General features: G+C 42.2%; 1 protein-coding gene across 2 annotated transcripts in view; it reads left to right on the forward strand.

Annotated features, from left to right (window-relative positions):
- The window catches only part of AK7 (adenylate kinase 7), a 66,827-nt gene that overhangs the window by 28,473 nt on the left and 13,761 nt on the right, over positions 1-24,593 (forward strand). For both annotated transcript variants that reach the window (XM_075129858.1, XM_048855200.2), the window contains exons 10-16: positions 590-739; positions 7,648-7,776; positions 9,043-9,187; positions 10,818-10,946; positions 14,592-14,657; positions 16,454-16,651; positions 24,275-24,495. In XM_075129858.1, coding sequence (XP_074985959.1) covers positions 590-739; positions 7,648-7,776; positions 9,043-9,187; positions 10,818-10,946; positions 14,592-14,657; positions 16,454-16,651; positions 24,275-24,495 — 1,038 coding nt within the window. The remainder of the gene's footprint in view (positions 1-589; positions 740-7,647; positions 7,777-9,042; positions 9,188-10,817; positions 10,947-14,591; positions 14,658-16,453; positions 16,652-24,274; positions 24,496-24,593) is intronic.

Below are 24,593 nucleotides of genomic sequence, written 5' to 3' on the forward strand. Positions count from 1 at the left end.
GGAAATAATGACTGCCGCTTCGTTGGTTACAGTAACAAAATGCCCACAGATGGTAGTCTTTGCAGCATGGAGTTAGGACTGGGAGAGAGACTATCAAGATAAAAATCATATTACATAATTATTTCCTAAACTCTTTGTCATTAATAACAAGCTAGATTATTAAAACTAAAATTTTAAAATTGAATTCTTGTCTGTAGGCCTAAATCATAGCCCACTAAAGTCAATGGGAGTCATTCCATTGACTTCAGTGCACTTTGGATTAGGGCCCTTTGTTTACTTTTTGCCCTTCACTCTGCTTAGAAAATGAAAGTTCCACTCTCTGGTTTCCATGCATGATCACAAACCAGTGGTATAGTGGCTGGATTTCCAACACTTCATGGGAATATTTAAATTAAAAATAAAACCTGTTTTCATTTAAATTGTTAAATCTTGAAAATATTAATTTTTGGTTTTGTAAAGCAGCACTCCTTACCCCTCCATTTTTTTTTAAAAAAAAGACCTACATTTTGGGATTCAGCTACTTGGCAGTGTCCCTTTAATATCAAACAGGGAATTCTGTGTGCAATTAAATGTACTTTTGCTTGTTTAGCAAACACATTTGGATATGTTACTTGTGAACCTGCGGATGGAAGCTGTATTCTTGAAGGAGAACTGCAACATTAAGTGGGTTGCTCAGACAGGACTGGTGGAGAATATTGGGCAAGTCCTCAAAGAATACAAGCAAAGTCGGGAATTACTGGTAATTATTTTCTGTATGCTGTATTGAAGTGCTCTGATATTTTTCAAAGAGGAGTGTATAAATATACATTAAGTGACAATATTTGGAATGCTGTTAAGGGTTTCAAAATAAACTGACAAATACAATATATTGGGAACTAAAACTGAAAGAAGGACCGAAGAACTAAAGAGAAGAAATACTTTTCCTGTTGTCCCTAGAACTGAAATTCTGCAGGTGAAATCAGCAGAGGGCTGTGGCTCCGGAATTAGCTTTTTCATGTGATATACCATAATATGGTGACTTTTGGAATGAAATAAGAAACATCTGTTTACTCAGGTGTTTTGATTTTAAGGCTAGTCTACACTAGAAAAGCTTTGCCAATACAGCTACATTGGTACTGTATAGCTATATCAGCAGAGAGCCCCCCCAGTGGAGATGCAGTATATACCTGCACAAGGAGATCTTTCATCAGTATAGCTAAATCACCTCCCGACGTAACATATGCTATATTGACTTCTTAAAGGACTTCTTTTGCCAGTATAGCTCCAGTTACATGGGGGCGAGGGGTTTTTGCTAGCATAATTATGACAGTCAAGTGTGTGCATTTTTTCACATCCCTGACCAACGTCACTATGCCATCAAAACTTTGTAGTGTAGACCTGGCCTTAGGATCAGTAGCTGAGAGAGTATTTTATGTCCTTTGTGTGCTCCGGTTACAACTAAATCAGCAGGCTCCATTATAAGGCATTTGTTCCCTCACCCAGTTCCAAATGTAATATGGAACACTGTTTCCTAAGTGGGCTAAATATTTGGCTATATTCAAATGATCAGGAGTATAGTTACTAATGGTGCATGAGTTTTTGTGACCATGCAGTTACTGTTTTGTCTTTAATTTTGTAAAGCTTCCTGGCTATGACTGTGATTGTTGTGATATCAGTGTGTAAAGAGTAAATCCTGTCCAAGCCTCCATGGATGCAGAAGGTCCAGAACAAAGGAAAACTCTTGTGGTTCATTGAAAGTCCCAGCACTCATGCACAGAAAGGGGTTTTCAGGGCTGGGCTGGGCTGCTAGATCTGTGATCACATGGACATACCAGTTCAAAAAAAGAACACTCAAGTAAATACATGAAATACTGATACAAACAATTTGGAGGTGGGAAAGGGATGATGTTAAAACTCTTATTATCAGTGGCCCAACGTATGACCAGCCCGATCAACTGTTTATTGACAGGCAAAAGAGAATTTTAGAGAGTCTTATGTTTGTATATAGTTTTAGGCCCCTGTCTTGCTTCAGGAACTGCTAGTGCAGACCCCTCCCCTGTCCAGAGTCTTACTGAAGTTAGTGGTACCGTATGTAGGCACATGCATCAGCACTAGTAGATCCTGATGTAGGTGAGTTTTGGACATACTACTGTCAATTACATTGTAGAGTGGTATTTTAGCAAGTATACGTTTAGCCCTGAATCCTGATGCTAATGCCTAGCCCATATGGCTTGGCAGTATGCTGTGGATCTCTGTGGAACTGACAGGGAGGAGTCATTCATAGACCTGCAGGTCTAGTTTTAGAGCTGAAATAACACCTGTGTTTCCTGTGCCACCTCTCATGGAGAAAAGTAGTAGTATATCCACTACCCCATCCAGATCCTCACTGCATCCTGAGGCTTAGAAAGCCAATTTTTGTTCTGTTTGGAGAGTAGACTCTTCAAATTCTGCTCACCTTTGCACAGTACAGCCACACTGATTCCACTGCAAGGGGTTTTTCTAAGCTTGTGGACAGAGACAAGATTTGTCCCTTAAATGGGGGACTGGATGAAAAATTGATGGGATGGAGCTCATAACTTAAGAGCATATCCCTGGCTCACTATCTCCCTGACCCACTGGTCTGTGGTCAAAGCAACCTTTTCCTCCAGGAAATGGGAAATCCTGCACCCAAGCTCAGTTCTGGGTGAAGACCTATGTGGTCTTTGTCATAACAAGCCTTTAGGAGCAGCAGGGTTCCCTTGGGGCTTTTCTCCCGAGCCACGGTTCCACGGCTTTCCTCTGGAGAACATGCTGTCTCTTCACTGGTCTTTCTGTGAGGATGAAGGCCAAAAGGAAAACCTTTGTCTGAACGCTGTCATGTACTCTCTTAAAGGCATGGTGTTGTGTTGGAAGGGATTGCTTAGATTTTGCAGCATTGTCTGCCACTACCCTTGGCTAGTTTATCTCCAAAACGTAGGGCTCCTGTGAATTTGGCAGAGTACTACACCTGCCTCTAGTGGCATCTGGTCACTGAGCTGGAGGCTATGGCTTTGGCTGAGAATCTCATAGCATCCATTGAGCAAATGCTGTTGCCAGGGCAACTTTCTTTAAAATAGAATCAGTCTGAGGGTGATCTCTATCCTTGAGGGCTCTGAGATCTTTCAGTCAGAAGAGAGATGCCCTGCAAAGCAAGTAGCTGCTAGGGACGCCCCGAAGGACGCTGAGGAGGCCTCACTCTCTTTTGAGAAAAGGAGTACTTGTGGCACCTTAGAGACTAACCAATTTATTTGAGCAAAAGCTTTCTTGAGCTACAGCTCACTTCATTGGATGCATAAAGTGGAAAATGCAGTGAGGATGTTTTATACACACAGACCATGAAAAAATGGGTGTTTATCATTTCAAAAGGTTTTCTCTCCCCCCACCCCACTCTCCTGCTGGTAATAGCTTATCTGAAGTGATCACTCTCCGTACAATGTGTATGATAATCAAGGTGGGCCATTTCCAGCACAAATCCAGGGTTTAACAAGAACATCTGAGGAACAGTGGGGAGGGAGGGGGTAGGAAAAAACAAGGGGAAATAGGTTACCTTGCATAATGACTTAGCCACTCCCAGTCTCTATTCAAGCCTAAGTTAATTGTATCCAATTTGCAAATGAATTCCAATTCAGCAGTCTCTCGTTGGAGTCTGGTTTTGAAGTTTTTCTGTTGTAATATCGCAACTTTCATGTCTGTAATCGCGTGACCAGAAAGATTGTGGTCTGTGTTTATAAAATATCCTCACTGCATTTTCCACTTTATGCATCCGATGAAGTGAGCTGTAGCTCACGAAAGCTTATGCTCAAATAAATTGATTAGTCTCTAAGGTGCCACAAGTACTCCTTTTCTTTTTGCGAATACAGACTAACACGGCTGCTACTCTGAAACCTCTCTTTTGAGAGTGGCCTCCATTTTTCTATCCATGAGATCCTTCGGTTAGAACTCTGCTTCTGAACCATATCCTTAGCTAGACATGCTACAGTTGCATCGACCTTTGATATCTCAGTAACTGGGACTTTTGTTTCCTGGATCCTGTAGAACCCAAGATCCAGTTCTGTCAATGTGCTTACCTTTGTCTGGCTTGTCCCATTCATCTGTAATTACTTCCTCAAAGGGGGAATCAGGGCCTCTGGAGAGAATTTTGAAGGGAGAAATTTGCTCGTACACTTACTCTCAGTTTTTTGTTCAGGTTGAATCTGAATAGTGGATACAACATTGTTTGGTTCACATGGCCTTGAATTTCTCAGGGGGAAAATACCTTTCCTGAGTCTTTCCCTGGTCATGATGGGAGACAGAGCCTGACAATCCATCCTCCTCTTTGGAAGATGGGGAGGAGTGAGAGGGCTCATACTATCTCTTTAATGCTTTTTTCTTCCCCTTTTTCACTTTCTTTGATTTTATTTTTTAATTTTTTAAGCTTTTTTTTTTTTTAGCTTGCTGAGAGAGTGTACAATCTCTGTCATGACTTTGGTGAGGTCTTTTGCTGCTAGCCTTGCTGAAAATCTGAAGTCATCTCGCGAGATCTCTTTCTGAGTCTCCATCTGTTGAACCCTATTCACTCAGGGAGGAGTGAGGGGAAATGCTTCCAGAGCCCTCCTGGCCAGATTGGGAAGGAGGAGGAGTGGTTATTACTGAATTGAGATTCTCTTACTCATCAGATGGGTCTAACAAATCTTTATTAAGGCAAAAACACTCATCAAGTAGTGATGAATTACAAGTGGGAAGCTCATCAGGATGATCTCATCACAATCACTTCCAACACTGGACATACAGCTTCAACCTCCCTTTGTTACACAGTTTTATTTATAACTTTTTGTTGTTGTTTTTTATACATATGTATTAGTCCCTGATTTCCATGTTCACTCTCATCCCCTGACAGCATAGGTTTAGTGTTAGCTCAAACCAGTTTCTTCTAGCTTTGTGGCTACTTTATCTTCTATTTTCCTCAAAAACATGATTACTCTGTAATTTTTTACACATGCACAGTTCTACTTACATTGTTAAACGTTATTAGAGTAGACTCTTAAAATTCACAGCGGGCTTCTATCAGGCCTAAATATGCCTTTACTTTCAATGCTTATGATTAGGGTGACCAGACATCCCGTTTTTAAAAATACAGTCCTGTATTTAAGCCCTCCTGCAGGTGTCCTGACTTTTTCTTAAAAATGGGAAAATTGTCCCATATTTTCTGTCTCCCCCGCATCAGTACTGGCAGGTCCTGCTGCTGGCTAGATCCCTGCTTGACAGCCTCCTGCCTACCAGCGGTAAATGGCTTGGGTCCAGTGGCTGACTATGGGGGTGGGTGTGCAAGGCTGGTGGCAGGGGCTGGTCCCTTAGCGCAGCCCCTGCTGCATGCTGGCTCGTGGCCAGCAGGGCCCCCTCCCCGTTTCCAGCTGGCACTGCCTGTGAGCTGCGGTGGCTGGTGAGTGAGGGCAAGTGGTGACTGGTTATATGTCGCCTCTGCTGCTCACCTATTGGCCCTTTACATGCTCCCCCTCTCGCTGTCCCCTGCATTGTCCCTTCCCGTGCCCCTCACCCCCCTCCCCCCCGGCAGCCCTGCTACTCCTCCATATCCCCACTGGCAGGACATGTCCTGCTCCCAGCACTGGGCAGAAAACCAGCCCCTGGTCAGAGCAGTGAACTCACCACCAGCCTGGCCAGCAGACTCTTTCCTTCCCCTACTGCGTCTGGCTGGGCTGGTGCCCTGGGAAATCCCAAGACCCTCTGGCCTGGGGCACTGGCCAGGAAGAGCCGAGACCTGTATGTGCCAAAGCCCCACACAGTGCTGGCATGGGGAAGCCACTTTGCCCCTCAACTATGCTCTGGAGTGGCAGAGGGGAAGCGATTTCCAGCCTGTTCACGCCTGAACCTGCAGGCTCCATAGCAGAGGCTTAGCACCCTCTTCATCCCCCCTGCCCTGGGTTCGCTGAAGCCCCTACAGTCAAGTTCCCTGGGCCCTGGTGCACAATGCATCCCTAGGACTTAACCCTTCCTGCTTGCACTGTAGCTGAGGGACAAGAGGTGGCTGGGTTATGTCAGTGGCCAGCAGCAGCCTTGAGGTGTTAGCTGCCTTTTGTCACTGTGCGGGCAGGAAGGGACAAGCTGTTTTCAGCCACCCGGGAGCGGTGGGGTGGAGGGGAGATGAGCTCTGCCAAGAGATGGGCTAGGTCATCCCTGCCCCGCCCTCTCCCCTGCAGCTGGAAGCAGCTCCTGTCCCTTCCCTCCCATACAGTGCTGAAAGGTTGCTGCTGGCCACATTCTGGTGTGAACCCTGGTAGCAGAAATCTGGGGACGGGGAGGGCATGTGACCCTGTGTGCACACACACCCGCCCCCCCTTCCCCCCAACATGTTGCCTCAGGAAGATGCAGTGCCAGGTACCAGGAGAGGCAGGTCGGTCCCGAGGGCCTGGCCAGCCAGGCATGGAGGGCGGTGAGCGCTGGACAGGGAGGGTCGGGTTTGTTGGTCTCACTCCCACCCCCTGTGAGAGAGGTGAATGGGAGTGCATGTGTGTCACCCCTCCCTGTGTGAACCCTAAAGCCTTCAAGATAATAAGGTAAATAAAAAGAACCCAACTACGCAGTATTTCTTTTTAACAGGGGCTCAGTCAACTTGATGTTAATTTGAATGTTTGTACGATTGATTGCTGCTTAAATCACTTGAATATGAGTAATGTTACCAGGTGTCCCATGTTCAGCATAAGGAAATATGGTCACCCTACTTATGATCCCTGTTTCTTTTTCCAGAGTGATCAGAATCTATTTTTAGAACTTGGGGGAAGGGGGAGATTTGTGACCTTGTAAATCTGCTTTCTCTTTTCTCCAGGGGCCCACTGGGAATTACCCCCTGAGTTGGTTCACTAGGCCCTCCTCATACTTGGAGCCTCTCCCTGCCCTGCCTATAGATTCTTGGTCCATTTTTGCCATGTCGGAACCACAGCTGCTCTGGTGGCGAGAGGATTCCACACGCCTGCCTGACTCATAGCACTGGGACCTAACAGAATTAGGGGTAGAAGGCTGGGTGTAGGCTGGGTACACATCACTGTCTGCTGAGCCTGGGAAGGCAGTCTCACAGATGGAGCACCATTTGGATTTCATTTGGTGCTTTTTAGGGTACTCTGCCATATCCAGAAGGTGCAGAGGAGCCGGCAGGATGCACTGCAGCCCAGGCTCCAGAGGGTTCCAACACACGGCTAAAAAAACTGGCCAACGGGGGAAGAGAGCCTGGGAGGACAATTGCTGCTCAGCCCTGCCCCAAATTTTGACATTCCCCTCCCCCTGCAACCCAAAACCATAGGCAGATGTAAACTGGGAGCTTTAAAAAGCACTGTCCACACATGTCAGTGTCAGAAAAACTGGAGGAAAGTAGGAGCTGAGGGAGCATGGCCATACCATGTGGCTCCAAAACTTTGATCCATCTCTGTAAGCTGCAGAGAGAGGAGAGCTGCCCAGATGTCAAGAATTGTAGGAGACACTGAGCTCCAGAAATAGGACATCCAAGGGCAGAATTTATACACTGAAAGTTCATCTAAAATAGGTATCCAATTGTATGTTAATTTGTTTGTTCATATATTTTCTACTGGTCCTAGGGGAAAGACCAGTCATTTAAAACAATCACACTATTTGCTTAATTCCTTTTTATCTTTTTTCTTTCAGCCAGTCAAAATTTGTGTTCTTGGTCCTCCTGCAGTTGGGAAATCTACCATTGCTGAAGAACTCTGCAAACACTATATGCTACATCACATTAAAATAAAGGATGTAATTTCTGAAGCAATGGAAAATCTGGTACGTGGGTAACTCTTCTTTAGGATTATTATTTTGGTTTTCATAGTTTTAAAATGTAAAATGTTTGAAATCATTTATGAATTAGTTAGAAAACTGTGATTTAGAAGTTGAAGAATGACCATAGGAAATAACCTTCTTCTAGTAGAATGCAATGAGGAATTAAAAATATCCTAACTCCATTGTAGATACCCAACTGTTGCTGTTGAAACTAATCCCTGCCTTTTCCATTTTTCAGTATCTGCAAAAGCCAAAAAATATTTTATTTAACCTAGGCTGTAAAGGCATGATCTTGTGACATGCTGAGTACTGAGCACGCCTTATTTTAACTGATTGTAATTAGTGAAGATGGCTCAGAACCTCACAGCTTAGAGCCTTAGATGAGCTCCATATCTATATAATAAAATTCCAGGATTGTCACTCCGTGTGTCTTATGTTCTTATGTGTGTCACTCTGAAGCCTGGAATGTCTGAGTCAGTGTGAAGCTGGAAAAAGCTACAAGAACAGTTGAAAGCTCTTTTTGTTCAGAATATCACCAGGTTCAATCATCACTAGGATTCGGAGTCTGTTACCATCTAATTTTTAAGTTCTCGGCCATTTTGACTTTGAGTTACACCCGTACTGTGTACACCTACAGGAAGGCGTGAGTCTATGCCATGCCAAGGGTCCTAGACCATTGTGATATCAACCCAATCACCGCCCTTAGTCTACAGCTATTTTGCATGCAAAAATTTCATTGGTTGTATGAAGGAATCTGCACAACTCCCCCCTACCCACAACATAGCCTCCCCTCCACAACATAACCAGCATATACAATAACCCCAAATACACATAGACCGTCACTGTGGCACATTCCCCTCATTTGCCATCCACACAACACTCCCCACACACAAATCAACAAAACCAGCCACACAACACAATCAGCACACACAGTAACCCCAAAGATCACTCTTAAGCCTAGAATGTCTGTTGAACCAATGTGAAGCAATGGAAACAGCTACAAGCATGGTTGAGAGCGCTTTTTGTTTAAAATATCACCAGGTTCAATCGTCATTGGGATTCATGGTCTGTTACCATCTACCTGAGCCATTATTGGCTTTTTTACATACATAACTTTATGAATTACACCTGTGTGACAGCACAGGCTTTCAGCTATTAGTCTGAAACTAAGATGCGGACAGTTGCCCAAATGTTGTCCTTAATTATACCTGTCTAATACCAAAGGCAGAATTTAGCCAAACTATTTTTGAACCTTATTTTTGTATATAGGAAAAAATTATTGCTCCTAAAGAAACAGTGGAAACTGAAGAGGTGGGAGAGGAGGGAGAAGAAGATGAAGAAGAAGAAGGGAACAGTATAGAAGAGGCACAAGAACTCTTAGATGGAGTCAAAGAAAACATGGAGCAGAATGGAGGTAAGGTGTGAAAGGGAAAGGCATACTGATAATGGTAGCCTGGATTTTAGTTAATAGATGTAACTTTTATACAAATGAAAAATCAGGAAATTAATTTGTGCCTGTACCTTTAGACCTTATAGCTCCCATTGAAGACAAGGGTCATGCCTTCTGTTTGCAGTGTTATGAACCTTTACCTCACTTACCTTTGTACAATTCCACTGAAATAATTGGGATTGTATGAGAGTAACGGGGCAAAATTTGAACTAATGTGTCTGTTAAAAGTCATATACATTTTTAAACACTGAAAAGCTATTATAATAGTAGCAATTGTTTTCTGCATATATTTTTATGCAGCCCTTTTGACACTACAAACTGATATTTTACTTACAGCTCTATATTCAGTCTCTCTAGATTCTTGGCAAGAATATTTTCTAATTAATTATATCATGCTTACCTTTCAGAAGTGAAAGCCTAATTAATGTCACTTAAAGTAAAAAGCTAGCCAGGTTTTACTGGGTTTCTTGATTGCAACTAATCTTGAAAAAAATCAATTAACTTTTTGTTCTTTGGTTCCCCCCTTTTGGTGAAGGGTAAATAATGCTTACCCATGTTTGTAAAATACTTTAAGGCCTGTGGATGGAAAAAGTGCCATATAAGTGTTTTAATTATTATTTGTGGCTAAATCATGTGTGCTTTTGGCCTTGTGCTTCTTAACACACTGAGGTCTGCAATGATTTCCCAGGAAAAAGCACTGGATTGTTTTGTCTAATTAATGTATGCTTTATCTGCAAAATTAATGAGCACTGCTGCATTATCTCCTGCGTGACTTTGCTTTACTGTTAAAACAATGAAAGCTTTTACAATCAAAATATTTTGATTACAGTGGATTATATATATTTAACTAAGACTTTTTAAAAATGAAGCAAAAAGAAGGGGAGGGAGTTGGAATCATGATTACAGATGAAGTAAGAATCTGAGTTTTATTCCCAGGACATTGGGGGTTTATTGTAATGTTTATTTAATGACCTGGGCCAAGTCACTAAAACTACTTTGTGTCTCAGTTTACCCATCTGAAAGTGAGCATAATACCTGTCTCACATGGGTTTTGCCAAGTGTTTTAATGACAAATTGAATATGTGTTTGTAAAACTGTTTGAGGCCCTTAGTAAAATCCAACATTTTGCAAGCTTAACTGTTCTGCTACATTCCTCTCTCTAAATGTTTTTTTGTTTTGTGAAGTAAATTCAGAAATTAATTCTAGATGCTTCAGGAGATAGTGCAAGTCCCTGGACGTTACCAGTATGTTATACTACTATGTCCAATTTATTTATTTTTACTCCTTTGATCCTGGGATAATAGTTAAACTCATCAAACATAAACAGTCTTATGAAAGGAATCTTTCATTTTATACCTGATGATAATTTTGTAGTACTCTGAAGACTCTGTAACATATCAGTACATATTACCATAGGTGATTCTGTGTAGTTACCAAATAGTGATGCCAAGCAGATAGTTAGGCATTCTCAGATCTCAACTCAAAGACTCTCTGACAAGTGTATAAAAATGTTAGTAAAATCTTTCAGATGTTTATCTTCCACATAAACCATACATAGGTTAACTCTATTTGAATGCATATGTTAAATTTTCAGGTCGTCTGGATGATCAGTATGTGATTAGATTCATGAAAGAAAAGCTAAAGTCTATGCCTTGCAAGAATCAAGGATATATTTTGGATGGGTTTCCAAAGACCTATGACCAGGCAAAAGATCTATTTAATCGTAAGTTACAGAGTTCTCCTGTATTTCTTATGTATGTATGAAGACTGGAAAAGGGCAAATATAGTAAAAAGAAAAGGAGTACTTGTGGCACCTTAGAGACTAACCAATTTATTTGAGCATAAGCTTTCGTGAGCTACAGCTCACTTCATCGGATGCATTCAGTGGAAAAAACAGTGAGGAGATTTATATGCACACAGACCATGAAAAAATACACATTGTAAGGACAAAAAGAAAAGGAGTACTTGTGGCACCTTAGAGACTAACCAATTTATTTGAGCATGAGCTTTCGTGAGCTACAGCTCACTTCATCAGATGTATACCATGGAAACTGCAGCAGACTTTATATACACACAGAGAATATGAAACAATACCTCCTCCCACCCCACTGTCCTGCTGGTAATAGCTTATCTAAAGTGATCAACAGGTGGGCCATTTCCAGCACAAATCCAGGTTTTCTCACCCTCCACCCCCCCACACAAATTCACTCTCCTGCTGGTGCTAGCCCATCCAAAGTGACAACTCTTTACATAATCAAGTCGGGCTATTTCCTGTATAGATCCAGGTTTTCTCACATCCCCCCCACCCCCATACACACACAAACTCACTCTCCTGCTGGTAATAGCTCATCTAAACTGACCACTCTCCAAGTTTAAATCCAAGTTAAACCAGAACATCGGGGGGGGGGGGGGGGGGAGGAAAAAACAAGAGGAAACAGGCTACCTTGCATAATGACTTAGCCACTCCCAGTCTCTATTTAAGCCTAAATTAATAGTATCCAATTTGCAAATGAATTCCAATTCAGCAGTTTCTCGCTGGAGTCTGGATTTGAAGTTTTTTTGTTTTAAGATAGCGACCTTCATGTCTGTGATTGCGTGACCAGAGAGATTGAAGTGTTCTCCGACTGGTTTATGAATGTTATAATTCTTGACAGCTGATTTGTGTCCATTTATTCTTTTACGTAGAGACTGTCCAGTTTGACCAATGTACATGGCAGAGGGGCATTGCTGGCACATGATGGCATATATCACATTGGTGGATGTGCAGGTGAACGAGCCTCTGATAGTGTGGCTGATGTTATTAGGCCCTGTGATGGTGTCCCCTGAATAGATTTGTGGGCACAATTGGCAACGGGCTTTGTTGCAAGGATAAGTTCCTGGGTTAGTGGTTCTGTTGTGTGGTATGTGGTTGTTGGTGAGTATTTGCTTCAGGTTGCGGGGCTGTCTGTAGGCAAGGACTGGCCTGTCTCCCAAGACTTGTGAGAGTGTTGGGTCATCCTTTAGGATAGGTTGTAGATCCTTAATAATGCGTTGGAGGGGTTTTAGTTGGGGGCTGAAGGTGACCGCTAGTGGCGTTCTGTTATTTTCTTTGTTAGGCCTGTCCTGTAGTAGGTAACTTCTGGGAACTCTTCTGGCTCTATCAATCTGTTTCTTTACTTCTGCAGGTGGGTATTTTTTAGTTGTAAGAAAGCTTGACAGAGATCTTGTAGGTGTTTGTCTCTGTCTGAGGGGTTGGAGCAAATGCGGTTGTATCGCAGAGCTTGGCTGTAGACGATGGATCGTGTGGTGTGGTCAGGGTGAAAGCTGGAGGCATGCAGGTAGGAATAGCGGTCAGTAGGTTTCCGGTATAGGGTGGTGTTTATGTGGCCATTGTTTATTAGCACTGTAGTGTCCAGGAAGTGGATCTCTTGTGTGGACTGGACCAGGCTGAGGTTGGTGGTGGGATGGAAATTGTTGAAATCATAGCTTATCTAAAGTGATCATCAGGTTGGGCCATTTCCAGATTTGTGCTGGAAATGGCCCAACCTGATGATCACTTTAGATAAGCTATTACCAGCAGGACAGTGGGGTGGGAGGAGGTATTGTTTCATATTCTCTGTGTGTATATAAAGTCTGCTGCAGTTTCCACGGTATGCATCCGATGAAGTGAGCTGTAGCTTACAAAAGCTCATGCTCAGATAAATTGGTTAGTCTCTAAGGTGCCACAAATACTCCTTTTCTTTTTGCGAATAAAGACTAACACGGCTGTTACTCTGAAACAAGCTAAATAAGAGTCAACAGTGTAACACTGTTGCAAAAAAAAAGTGAACGTACTACTGGGATGTATTAGCAGGAGTGTTGTAACCAAGACACAAGAAGTAATTCTTCTGCTCTACTCCACACTGATTAGGCCTCAACTGGAGTATTGTGTCCAGTTCTGGGCACCACATTTCAGGAAGGATGTGGACAAATTGGAGAGAGTCCAGAGAAGAGCGACAAAAATAATTAAAGGTCTAGAAAACATGACCTCTGAGGGAAAACTGAAAAAATTGGGTTTGTTTAGTCTGGAAAAGAGAAGACTGAAAGGGGACATGATAATAGTTTTCAAGTACAAAAGGTTGTTACAAAGAGGAGGAAAAAAATTTGTTTTTCTTAATCTCTGAGGATAGGATAAGAAGCAATGGGCTTAAATTGCAGCAAGGAAGGTTTAGGTTGGACATTAGGAAAAACTTCCTAACTTTCAGGGTGGTTAAGCACTGGAATAAATTGCCTAGGGAGATTGTGGAATCTCCATCACTGGAGATTTTTAAGAGCAGGTTCGATAAACACCTGTCAGGAATGGTCTAGATAATACTTAGTCCTGCCACGAGTGCAGAGGACTGGACTAGATGACCTCTAGGTCCTTTCCAGCTCTATGATTCTATGCAGAGTATTATTATTTGTTATATGTTCACCACCAGCATTATGCTGATTGCTGTATAGGACACAAATATAAAAACAGTCCCTTTCCCAAGAAGCTTGCAATTGAAGGATTCTATATCACTTCATTTTAGTTAAGGAAGTCAGTGTTTTCAAAATATGTCCTGGTAAATAAAGGAATGAATAAATAAATGTACAAACATGGAGGGCTCAGTCCTTCTGTGTGCCGAGCTAGTGTATAGTGAGTTGTTGGGGGGAAATAGTATAGGAGCCTATTCCACCTATGTAAGAATTCCACAGGACTGCTTTAAGAAAAGAGTCCAGCTAATGGGCCGGCCCAGAGCTTCAGTTCATGTATATCAGCATAACTCCACTGAAAATCACTGAAGTCAATGGAGCTATGTGATTTACACCAGTTGAGGATCTTTCCCCAAGTCTCTAAGCAGGCATTATCTACACATTCGGAGACATGTCCACCCCAGCTCCCCAAAACAGCTAGTATATGTTCTATTGCCAGTAGCAGGAGTTGGCCAGAAGATGGTGGGTGTGCATGCTGCTCCTGCTCAGAGATGTAGAAAAGTGTGTCTCTCAGCAGAATCCTGCATTGGCTGGCAGGATCTCTGTGTCCGATGTTCATGTACCATATGGGGGGGGGGGGGGGGCGGGGGAGGGGAGAGAAGAGAGAATGAATATGCACCAAGCTAATTTTAAACAATAGAACTCTTCTGAATCATGAAGATCTAGCATCATTTGTGCTTCTTATTTAGAAGTATCTAAACTTTTTTTTCTGAATTATTTACCCACCTATCTCACAATGGTGCTGTCAGGATTCATTAGTTAGTGTCATTTGACCATATAAAGAACTGGTACTACATAAAGGACAGATATTGTTACTAGCACCTCTTTAGTTAACGTTAGTAATATAGTTTCTTCAGGTGACAGTGTTAATTATATAGTACTTTTATTTTAGTTGAAGATGATGAGGAAGAAGAGACAAGAAGCAAAGTGCCTCGCTATGATAAATTAATCACTCCTGGTAAGTTTACTATACTACAAAGGGCAGAGTTTTAAAAGAATTCTCACACCATTAAGAAGCACTCCTTCTATTGCTGGATTTAAGCATATAGTGGCCCTAATCTCATTGGAACAAAGATTTGGTCCAGACCTCTAGACAGACAGCAACAGATGATGAAGCACTAACTTTTGAACCAAGCAGCTTCTTCTATTCATAAATTGAGACACTTGTAGTCCACATTTTTAAAATGAAAACTTGAATAAATCATTGTGATGCACTGTGATGACCCTGGCAACAGGATCTGCAGGGGAGGTCTAAAAACACAACTGTTCCAAGAAAAGAAGAGTGACTGTATGAGAGAAGGTTGCACTCTCAACCCATGGCTATGCTGAGGTGGGAAGCATTTTTGTTCGTTTTCTGAGTTTTACTGACTGTTATGCTGTACCTGGTTCTATAAATTTCTCCCCGAGAAAAGATGTTACTGCTTGACTTTGCTAAACTGCTTCACCAATTTACAATGGTATTTATAAAATGAGATAAATTAGTCCTTATTTCCTTTGACTTTAGTGGCAGCTTTATCTGAGGCTTAGGGCTTGTCTACACTGGCGCTTTACAGCGCTGCAAAGTTCTCGCTCAGGGGGGTGAAAAAACACCCTCCTGAGCACAGCAAGTTTCAGTGCTGTAAAGCACCAGTGTAGACAGTGCCCCAGCGCTGGGAGCTGCACTCCCAGTTCTGGTAGCTATGCCCCTCATGGAGGTGGCAGTGCTGCCATGGCAGCGCTTTAGCGTTGCCAGAGTAGACTAGCCCTAAGTCTACACTAGCAACTTATGTCGATATAACTATGTTGCTCAAGGGCATGGAAAATCCACATTCCTAGCAACACAAGTATACTGATTACCTCCTGGCGTGATGTCAATGGGAGGGCTTCTCCTGTTACCATAGCTACTGCCTCTCAGGGAAATGGATTGCCTATACCGACAGGAGAAGCCCACCTGTCAGCAGAGGGAGCATTTTCACTGAAGCTGAATAAAGATATGAATAAAGATTTTTATTTTATAAAGAATAAAAAATTGAGACTGTTAAACTAATACAAAGTAAAATGTTTTCACATGCCTTTCCAGTATTTTTCCCTACCACTGTACTACAGATAACAGTGATACTAAATTATATTGCATCTGGCATATTTTATTTTTATGTACTGCTTAGGTGCATGATAGTTTACTTAACCCAATCATAGGTACATTTATTTATGAGATTAGAAATCCCAGACTGTAGTAATCTAGTCCATGAGGTCTTTTGAATAGATGAGTTAAGTTTTCCAGTCCTATTTACTACATTGGCCACACAATTCACATAGATCTTTTCAGATTTTACTATTTAAAGCATTTTGACTGGTGTGTATAGTAGCTTTCTGTGGGGCTTTAGGACTAGATTCTGCCACTGTTACTCATGTTGAGTAGTCCCTTACACCCCAAATAGTCCCACTGAGTTCAATAAGTAAGGGTGGCAGGATATGGTCCATAGTTTGTAGTTAAACTTTACGGTTTTTAACTGAGATAACATTGGAACATCAGGGTTCTTTCCAAAGCACTTTTGTTCACTGTTAAATATTGGTGAATTGCTACAAGTGTACACAGTTGGAGACAGAGCATTCTGTAATGCCGTTTTGTATGGAGAGATTTAAAGATTTGACATCTGTTTCTATTCACTAGTAGTTTGGAATTTGTTATTCATAGATGATATCTAGTGATAGCAGAAAAATAAAACAAAAATTATGACATTACATCTAACTCTCAAAAATGTTTTTTTTCCACAGAATATGTTATTTCTTTGAATGCCTCAGATGAATTCCTAAAAAACCGAGTAATGAATCTTCCAGAGAGTGTTGTGGCTGGAACTCATTATACTCAGGACCGGTTCTTGAGAACTCTCAGTCTCTTCAGAGAGTTAAACACTGAAGATGAGACTGTTGTCAACTATTTTGATGAACTTGAAATACATCCACAGTTTATTGGTATGGAATAAAAGCAAACTTTTATATAAGCCATTAGAAACATAGTATATTTTTCTTCCATGGAAATAATACAATATTTTTACATAGATAAAATGGCATATTTTAATGGTCACTGAAGTACAAATTTAAGAACATGCTTGCACTACTGCAGGAGTGTTTGTTTACTCTTATAATTTGGGGAAATGTACTCTAACTGCCATTGGTTCATACAATGTACCCATTTTAAAGGTTCCACTTTTGGAGGCTAAGTGAACTATCCTTTTATAATGAGAACACAGACCCCACTATTGATGGTCTGGTGAATTCGTACAGTAATATCCAGTTCTTGATTTTCAATATCATGGCTCCCAATAAACCTTTTCCTCAGCTTTGTTCTCACAAGTCATGATGGTATATAAATGATCTGCAACAGATGAAGCACGAAGATGGCTAGGGCACTGTGGAGGGAACTCTTGTACTGCTTCTGACTGACTATGACATAAGAAATTTTTGAAATCCCCCTTCACACACACCCCCAAAAAATGTCTTCCAACATACCATCCACAAAACCTGATCACTGGAACTCTTGGGGTTGGTGAATCGAGCCTGATTATTCAGAAACAAAATGAGAGCAATATGCCAGCATTGCTTAAGAAGCTATTTTCAGCCTGTGCACAAAAAAGCTATACCTTGATATGGATAATCACACTAATTATCACCCTGTCTTGAATGTCCCTTTTGTGGACTCAGATAATGAGAATGTTATGGTGAAACAACCCTGGTGATACCTGGAGTTCCCAGATTTTTTTTTTTTCTTCCATTCAGTCCTTGAGCAGACCATCTACAGACCTCTCAAGGTCCCTTCCAGTCCTATGATTCTATAAATATGGTACAGAGATTGTGCTACTTGTACTGGTAGGAAATCTTCTGCAATGGACAAAGACCATGTGTCCATATTGATCCTTTCAGATTTGTCACACTGACCATGAAGTGTAGTTGACATATTTTTGGACCTTTGAAAGCATAGGTAGAGTTGCTCATGAGGAATTCCATTCCTTTTTTTCCCTAAGAAGTCCTAGTGGGTAATAACATTAGGTAATTTTTCATCTGTCCTGAGGGTTCTTATATTGTATTTCAGAAGCGTCTATTCTATTGTCCCTCCCGTTCAAAGCATATAGGAGGCACATGGGGAAATAATGAGAATATTTGAGCTCTGGTGCCTCTATGTTAAACCAATAAAATAAAAAATCAGCAGGATCTTATTAAAGAGGATAAGACAAAATGTCACATTTATTGTGAATACAAAAAGAATTATAGTAGCCAGTCAGTTATAGCTATAACATTTCATTCAGTTTCACATTCATTCACACGTTCGTTCATACACACATACAGGTTCTGCAGCTGCTGTATAGTTACCAGTCCTGAATATAGCTTGAGTTCGTGGCTTAGGTTTGTAGCTTGTGGCGGCAAACTGGCCAGGAAAGCCGGGCACAAGGAAGAGCTGGGTCTCTGTTGGGCATGCACCGATGCCCTTCCATGTTGGCAGCAGAATGTTACCCTTCAAAGTCTTCCATCTCACCCATCCCTTTTTGTAGGCTTTAGTTTGAATCCAGAGTCTATAGGTCTTGCTGTGTCACCCTGCCTCTGGGTTCGGTGTGATTGATCACCTGTCAATTGCAGACATGACTTTCAGCCTAGGACCTGGCTTTGATGTTTCTTCAATTGTACTTTTGTTCTTTTCTTTTGAGGGTGGACTCCTCTTACTTTGTCAGTGCTGTTGTCTGCATCTTTAGCGGTTGGGTGTTTACACTTTATTTCATCAGGACAGGCTGGGGCTGGAGGTTGATTCCATCATCCATACATACCTCATTCACACATCTAAACTAAACTAATAGGATTACAGCAGGGTTTTGCAAAAATGAAGGTTGCAGCAAGCTTTTACAAAATGAAGTGAGCATTTTAAAATGGAGTTTGGGACAAGCTAAAATGGAGTTTGAGTTACAATATGGACAAGTGTAAGGAACGGCAAACAGTGAACAGAAGTTACAATGTTGAAACAGTGTAAGTTTCAGCGATTTAAGCAGCAATTGGATTGAAAGTGAAACTCAATTAGCCAGTTATTGGGGTAACCGGTTTTATGAATGAATGTTGATTAATAAAACTTTGCTTATGAAGTTATATTAATAAAGTGAACAATTAAAAACAATTTCATTGATCAGTTCTACATCTAGTATGCAAATGCAACTGGCTCCACAACATTCCTTATCAGATCCAGATGGTGAAGTTGATTGACTTACCTCAATGTCTTACTAAAGTGGGAGTTGGATGCAGGTTAGCTAGCTAATGGTATGTCTACACTAGCAAGTTTCTGCCCAACAAGTTATACCCCTTTTATTAAAGCACTAGAGTTAAACTGCTATTGTGTGTCCACACTGCGCTCCTTGTGACGGTGGAGCGCATCCACATTAGCAGCTCTTGCAAGGGCAAAGAAAGCAGTGCATTGTAGTAGCTATTCCACTGTGCAACTGGCCGCAGGGTGCTCTGGGAAGGGTTTGCAATGCCTCATGGGGCAGGCACAGCGTCACATGATGCAGGTTTCCCAATCCCTTGTTCTGTGGGCATTTTCCTACATTGCCAGCTGCTTTGCAACTGAAGTGTGGGGAAAGGGGGGCAGAGTGTGTGACAGGGAGTGTGTGTGTATGGAGGGGGCAGGAAAGAGTGTGTTTTGGGGGACAGAGTGTGTCAGCATGCTGTCTTGTAAGTTCAGAGAGCAGCAGGAAGCAACCAGTCCTAAGACAGGGGGAGGGGGAAACCCCGACATCAGCCCCTGTCTCCCTCCCCAGCACTTGTCAGAAACAGAGCTTTGAAAGGGGAAGGGCACATGCCTTCACGGCAGCCAGCCGAGTTCAAAACAAGGAGCAGAGTGGCCACTTGAGGGATTCCGGGACACTTCCAGAGGCCAATTGATTGCTTTCTGCACTGTAATGTATTTATACTGCCAATACAGCGCTGGAGCCTCTGTGCTGTAAGGCTTACAACTCTCGTGGAGGTGGTTCTTTTGCAACGCTGCAACTGAGGCATTTCTGCGCACAAAGTAGCTTAGCAATGTGTAAACCTTGGGAGTTGCACTGCAGAAAGCTGCTTTACTGCGCAGAAACTTGCCAGTGTAGACAAGGCCTACGTCTCAGTTCAGGGAAGACCCAGGAATGCTATTAGACAGGGAAAGCAAATGGAAGAAGTGGTAATTATTTCGGCCTTCTTGATTGAGGGGGTTTGCCCATCGTTTGTTAGTTATATTCACACATATTCATCTGGAAGTCTAGGTAGTAGCACTTGCCTAGAATGGGTTTGTTTTTTAATCTGTGCTTCATAAGAATGATTTTTTTTCTCTTTTTGATGTTGACTTCACTTCATAATTAGATTACTACATTGTCCTCTGCCTTGGGCTACACCTGAAGACTATTCTGAAACTCTAGCTAGTGCCAAAGGAGGCATGCTGCTTTGCCTGGTGGTGCTTCTTACAGGGACATCACACCCATGTTTCACAGTTTTCACTAGCTTCCAGCTGATTTCCATATGCAATTTAAGATTTTGACTTTCATCTTGAAAGCAACAGGCTTAGGTCCTGGTTACCTTCAGAACTGCTTCTATCCTTGCAGCTGCAATCAACTGAAGTGTGCAAGTTTACAGTTTTCTGGTGCAAAAAGATGACTTATGGCAAGAATAATTTCAGTAAAGGCTCTTTAGCTCTGCAACCCACTTCTCTCACCCTACCTCATAGAATCATGGGGTTAGAACGGACCACACAGGTCATGTAGTCTAACCCCCTGCCAAGATGCAGGATTTGCTGTGGCTAAACCATCCAAGACAGATGGCTATCCAGTCTCCTTTTGAAAACCTCCAGTGAAGGAGCTTCCACAACCTCCCTGGGCAGACTGTTCCTTGTCCTACTGTTCTTACAGTTAAGAAGTTTTTCCTGAGATTTACTCCAAATCTCATCCCCAGTAGGTCCATCACAGCCTACATTTAGTGACCCGAAGATCAAACGGCAAACCTGATTGTTTTCTCACACTTCTTCTGGGGGAAGCTGATTGGGTGTACTGGGTTTAGTGGGAATGTAACAGGGTAGGGCTTGCTCCATGGGCTGAAGAGCCAGGGGCTAAACCAACCCTAAATACAGCATGAACTTCACCTTACAGTATAAAAGGAGCAGGAAGTTGCAATGAATGGGGGGAAAGTCAGAAAGTTGTTGTAGAGTGTGTAGAAAGTGTACTAGGCAGAGAGGCTGGTACAAGCAGGATAGGGATGGCAAAGGTCTCAGGTAGGAAGGCCAAGGAAGAAGGGGAGAAACCTTGGGTTGTGTGGACTTATGAAGGGACTTGGTTTTGAGTTTTATCATTTAATCTATATTGATAAACCTAGTTCCCAAGGAGGGATATCTTTTGATCAAGAAAAAGCCTGAAGTGAAATTTACATGAATAGTCCAAGAGGGGAAACTGAGGCAGGGTGCCTGTAATTTGACTCTAGGCCATGAGAGAGTTTATGAAAGGTTGCTGGCCCAATCACAAGGGGGATATAATTTTGTTGTAGAGTAGGGAATTTTTTTTGTGTGTGGCTTTTTCTTAATATTGATCCAAATATTTGAATTTTATGATTTTACTATCATCAAGGATTTTAGAAGACTGCCAACTATTAAAAATGTGGCCTTCTGAGCTGGCTTTTTTATGTCTGCACTGTGGTTTAAACAGGAAAGTATCAAGTTATCTGGATTTTTCTCTCTGCACGAGTTATGTAAAGCACTTAACTTCTGTCTGCTTTCCCATCTGCAAATTGGGGATAACTCAGGAATCTAGGGAGGCTTAGTCAGTGGGTGAGACCACTGATAAAGAAACTTTTATTCAATGAAAAGCAGTGTTATCCTTTTAACAGTGCTTGCCTTTTAAGACCTCAATTGTGGGCTCCCCAGTTGTTGTGACCCCTTAAGGGTGCACCTGCATGGCCTAGGGCAATGAGCCTCCCAGCCCCTGTTGACAGACTTGGGGTTGCAGGGCTCATGCTAGCCCTCTAAAAATAGCTGTGTAGATGGTGCTTTGAAGTTGCAGCTTGGGCTGAGCTCAGATTCTGAAGCCTAGAGAGGGTGGTGGGCTTCTATTTTTAGAGCACTAGTAGGAGCCCCACAAGCTAGAGTATGTTTACCTGGGCTCAGAGGCTCACTGCTGTGGGCTATGTAGATGTATCCTCTGTGGCTCTTTTATTTAAATAATCTCAGCTCTTATTTAAAAAGACAAGTATATTTCTGAGGCTATGCAGTTAAGTATGACTTCTGTATCATTTGTATTGCAGTCTTAACCATTTAGATGGGTAGATGAATAGCAGAATTGTAGACCATGTGATAGGGAAGTTTCTATCCATGGTTAATACTAAAGTATTGTTGTTAGGGGTCCTGTGGGGAAAAACAGTATGTGATCATCTAATCAAAGACAGTATAAAAGGAGCAGGAAGTTGCAATCATTCATATGCACAAGCAGTAAATTAAGATTGTAGACAACCTTAGTTCTGGAGTTTCTTTACTTTGTAAATTCAGGTTTCAGAGTGGTAGCTGTGTTAGTCTGTATCAGCAAAAAAAACCAAGGAGTACTTGTGGCACCTTAGAGACTAACAAATTTATTTGGGCGTAAGTTTTCGTGGGCTAAAACCCACTTCATCGGATGCATGCAGTGGAAAATACAGTAGGAAGCTATATATACACAGAGAACATGAAAAAATGGGTGTTACCATACCAACTGTAACAAGACTAATCAATTAAGCTGGGCTATTATCAGCAGGAGAAAAAAAACTTTTGCAGTGATAATCAGGATGGTCCATTTCAAACAGTTGACAAGAAGGTGTGAGTAACAGTAGGGGAAAAATTAGCATGGGGAAATAATTTTTACTTTGTGTAATGACCCATCCACTCCCAGTCTTTATTCAAGCCTAATTTAATGGTGTCCAGTTTGCAAATTAGTTCCAATTCTGCAGTTTCTCATTGGAGTCTGTTTTTGAAGTTTTTTTGTTGGAGAATTGCAACTTTTAGTCTGAAATTGAATGGCCAGGGAGGTTGAAGTGTTCTCCGACTGGTTTTTGAATGTTATAATTCTTGACATCTGATTTGTGGCGTAAGTAGAGTAGGGCCATTAGGGGACGAGAGCTGAGGAACCGTTGTTCTAAGTCAGCCATAAAAATGTTGGCATACTGTGGGGCCATGCGGGTACCCATAACAGTGCTGCTGACTTGAAGGTGTACATTGTCCCCAAATGTGAAATAGTTGTGGGTGAGGACAAAGTCACAAAGTTCAGCCACCAGGTTTGCCATGACATTATCGGGGATACTGTTCCTTACTGCTTGTAGTCCATCTTTGTGTGGAATGTTGGTGTAGAGGAATTCTACATCCACGGTTGCCAGGATGGTGTATGACAGCAGAGGAAAGCAGAGACTCAGGACTCCTGGGTTCCATTCCAGGCTCTGGATGTATTCTAGTAGTTATAAACCCTTGTGCCCCTGGCTTGTCCTCCTTACTTTCCCCCTGCCCGTATCCAAACCCTTCCCAGTTCCTTTGCACCAGCCCTCATCTCCCTCCGTGCTTATTTAACACACACACCCCGGCCAAAAAAAAAACCAAATAAAACCCTGCTTGCCTGGACCCTCCAGCTCCTGCAACCCACTCTCCTTCCTGCTTAGAATCATAGAATATTAGGGTTGGAAGAGACCTCTGGAGGTCATCTAGTCCAATCCCCTGCTCAAAGCAGGACCAACACCAACTATTCTTCAACTATGCTTCTATTCACCTCCTGCCACTCCTTCTGCCTCCTGTCCCTCAACCTGTTGCATTCACGTCAGGCTCCTCCATGTTGCCTGGGCACCAACAGAGATAGTGTTGAGAGCACAGAGACAGTCGCCCTGCTCTCAGTGCCAGTGTCCACTGCCACAGCAACCTCAGCAGAGTGGAAGAGCAATTACAAGGCATCTTGCTCAGTGTCTGCGGCCTTGTTGCAGCATACACAATTAATCACTCAATGGTGATTGTGTTTGTAAAATCTAATCACAGATAGAATCTGTGTGGGGATGGAACATCCTCACTACGGATGGCATCTTTGAGATCTTAGACACGAAACTTGTTAACAAGTCTCTCCTAAATCTGAACTGCGTTTTTTCCTCATAGTCTCATCACTTGGCCAAATATGGATGAACTTTTGCAGGGATGGTAAAAGGCACATTCCTACCGCAGACCACCCCCTTGCCAAATTTCAAGCCCTTGCTCCAAAGTATGGGGGTGCTAGAGTTACTCAATAAAACAGTTGTAAGAATTTGTTTAATAGTGGGCAAAACAATATTTTTTCCCATCTCATTCTCAGAAATGACAATCATTTTAGCTGAAGCCTTATATGTGTCAGCCTGAGCAGACACCTGGCGTAGAAAACTTCAGCCAAGATGGTTGAAGTTTGACACAGTTTACCACAACTGAAAACAGGCTCTTTATGATGGAAAGTGTTGGCTAACCTTAACTAATATATCAAATATATTTTAAAGGTCTCACAATAATCATTGAAATCCCTTTCCCCTGTAATTAATGAGGACACTTATGTTCTTTGTTCTTATGTTTAAAAGATGTAGCAAAGTTTGAGGATCCTGAGAACAGACTTATTGTAAACGAGATCATCAGAGAAACTGGAAAACCTCGAAATTATGGTTTGACAGATGAAGAAATGGAAGAACTAGAACGCAAAGCTGCCGAAGCACGCCTTGCCAAAGAAGCAGAAGACAATGCTGAACAGGAGCGTAAAGACGCTGAGGAAAGGGCTGAAAAGGTGGCAAACTGGGAAGAGTGGGTAAGTTATTACAGAGTTCTGCACAAACCTAATTATATACCTGTTTTAGAAAATAGCAGTTATGGGATCTCCAGTAGCCTTATCATTTGACCTTATGC

Source organism: Caretta caretta, chromosome 6, assembly GCF_965140235.1.
Source record: "Caretta caretta isolate rCarCar2 chromosome 6, rCarCar1.hap1, whole genome shotgun sequence".
NCBI classification, from domain to species: Eukaryota; Metazoa; Chordata; order Testudines; family Cheloniidae; genus Caretta; species Caretta caretta.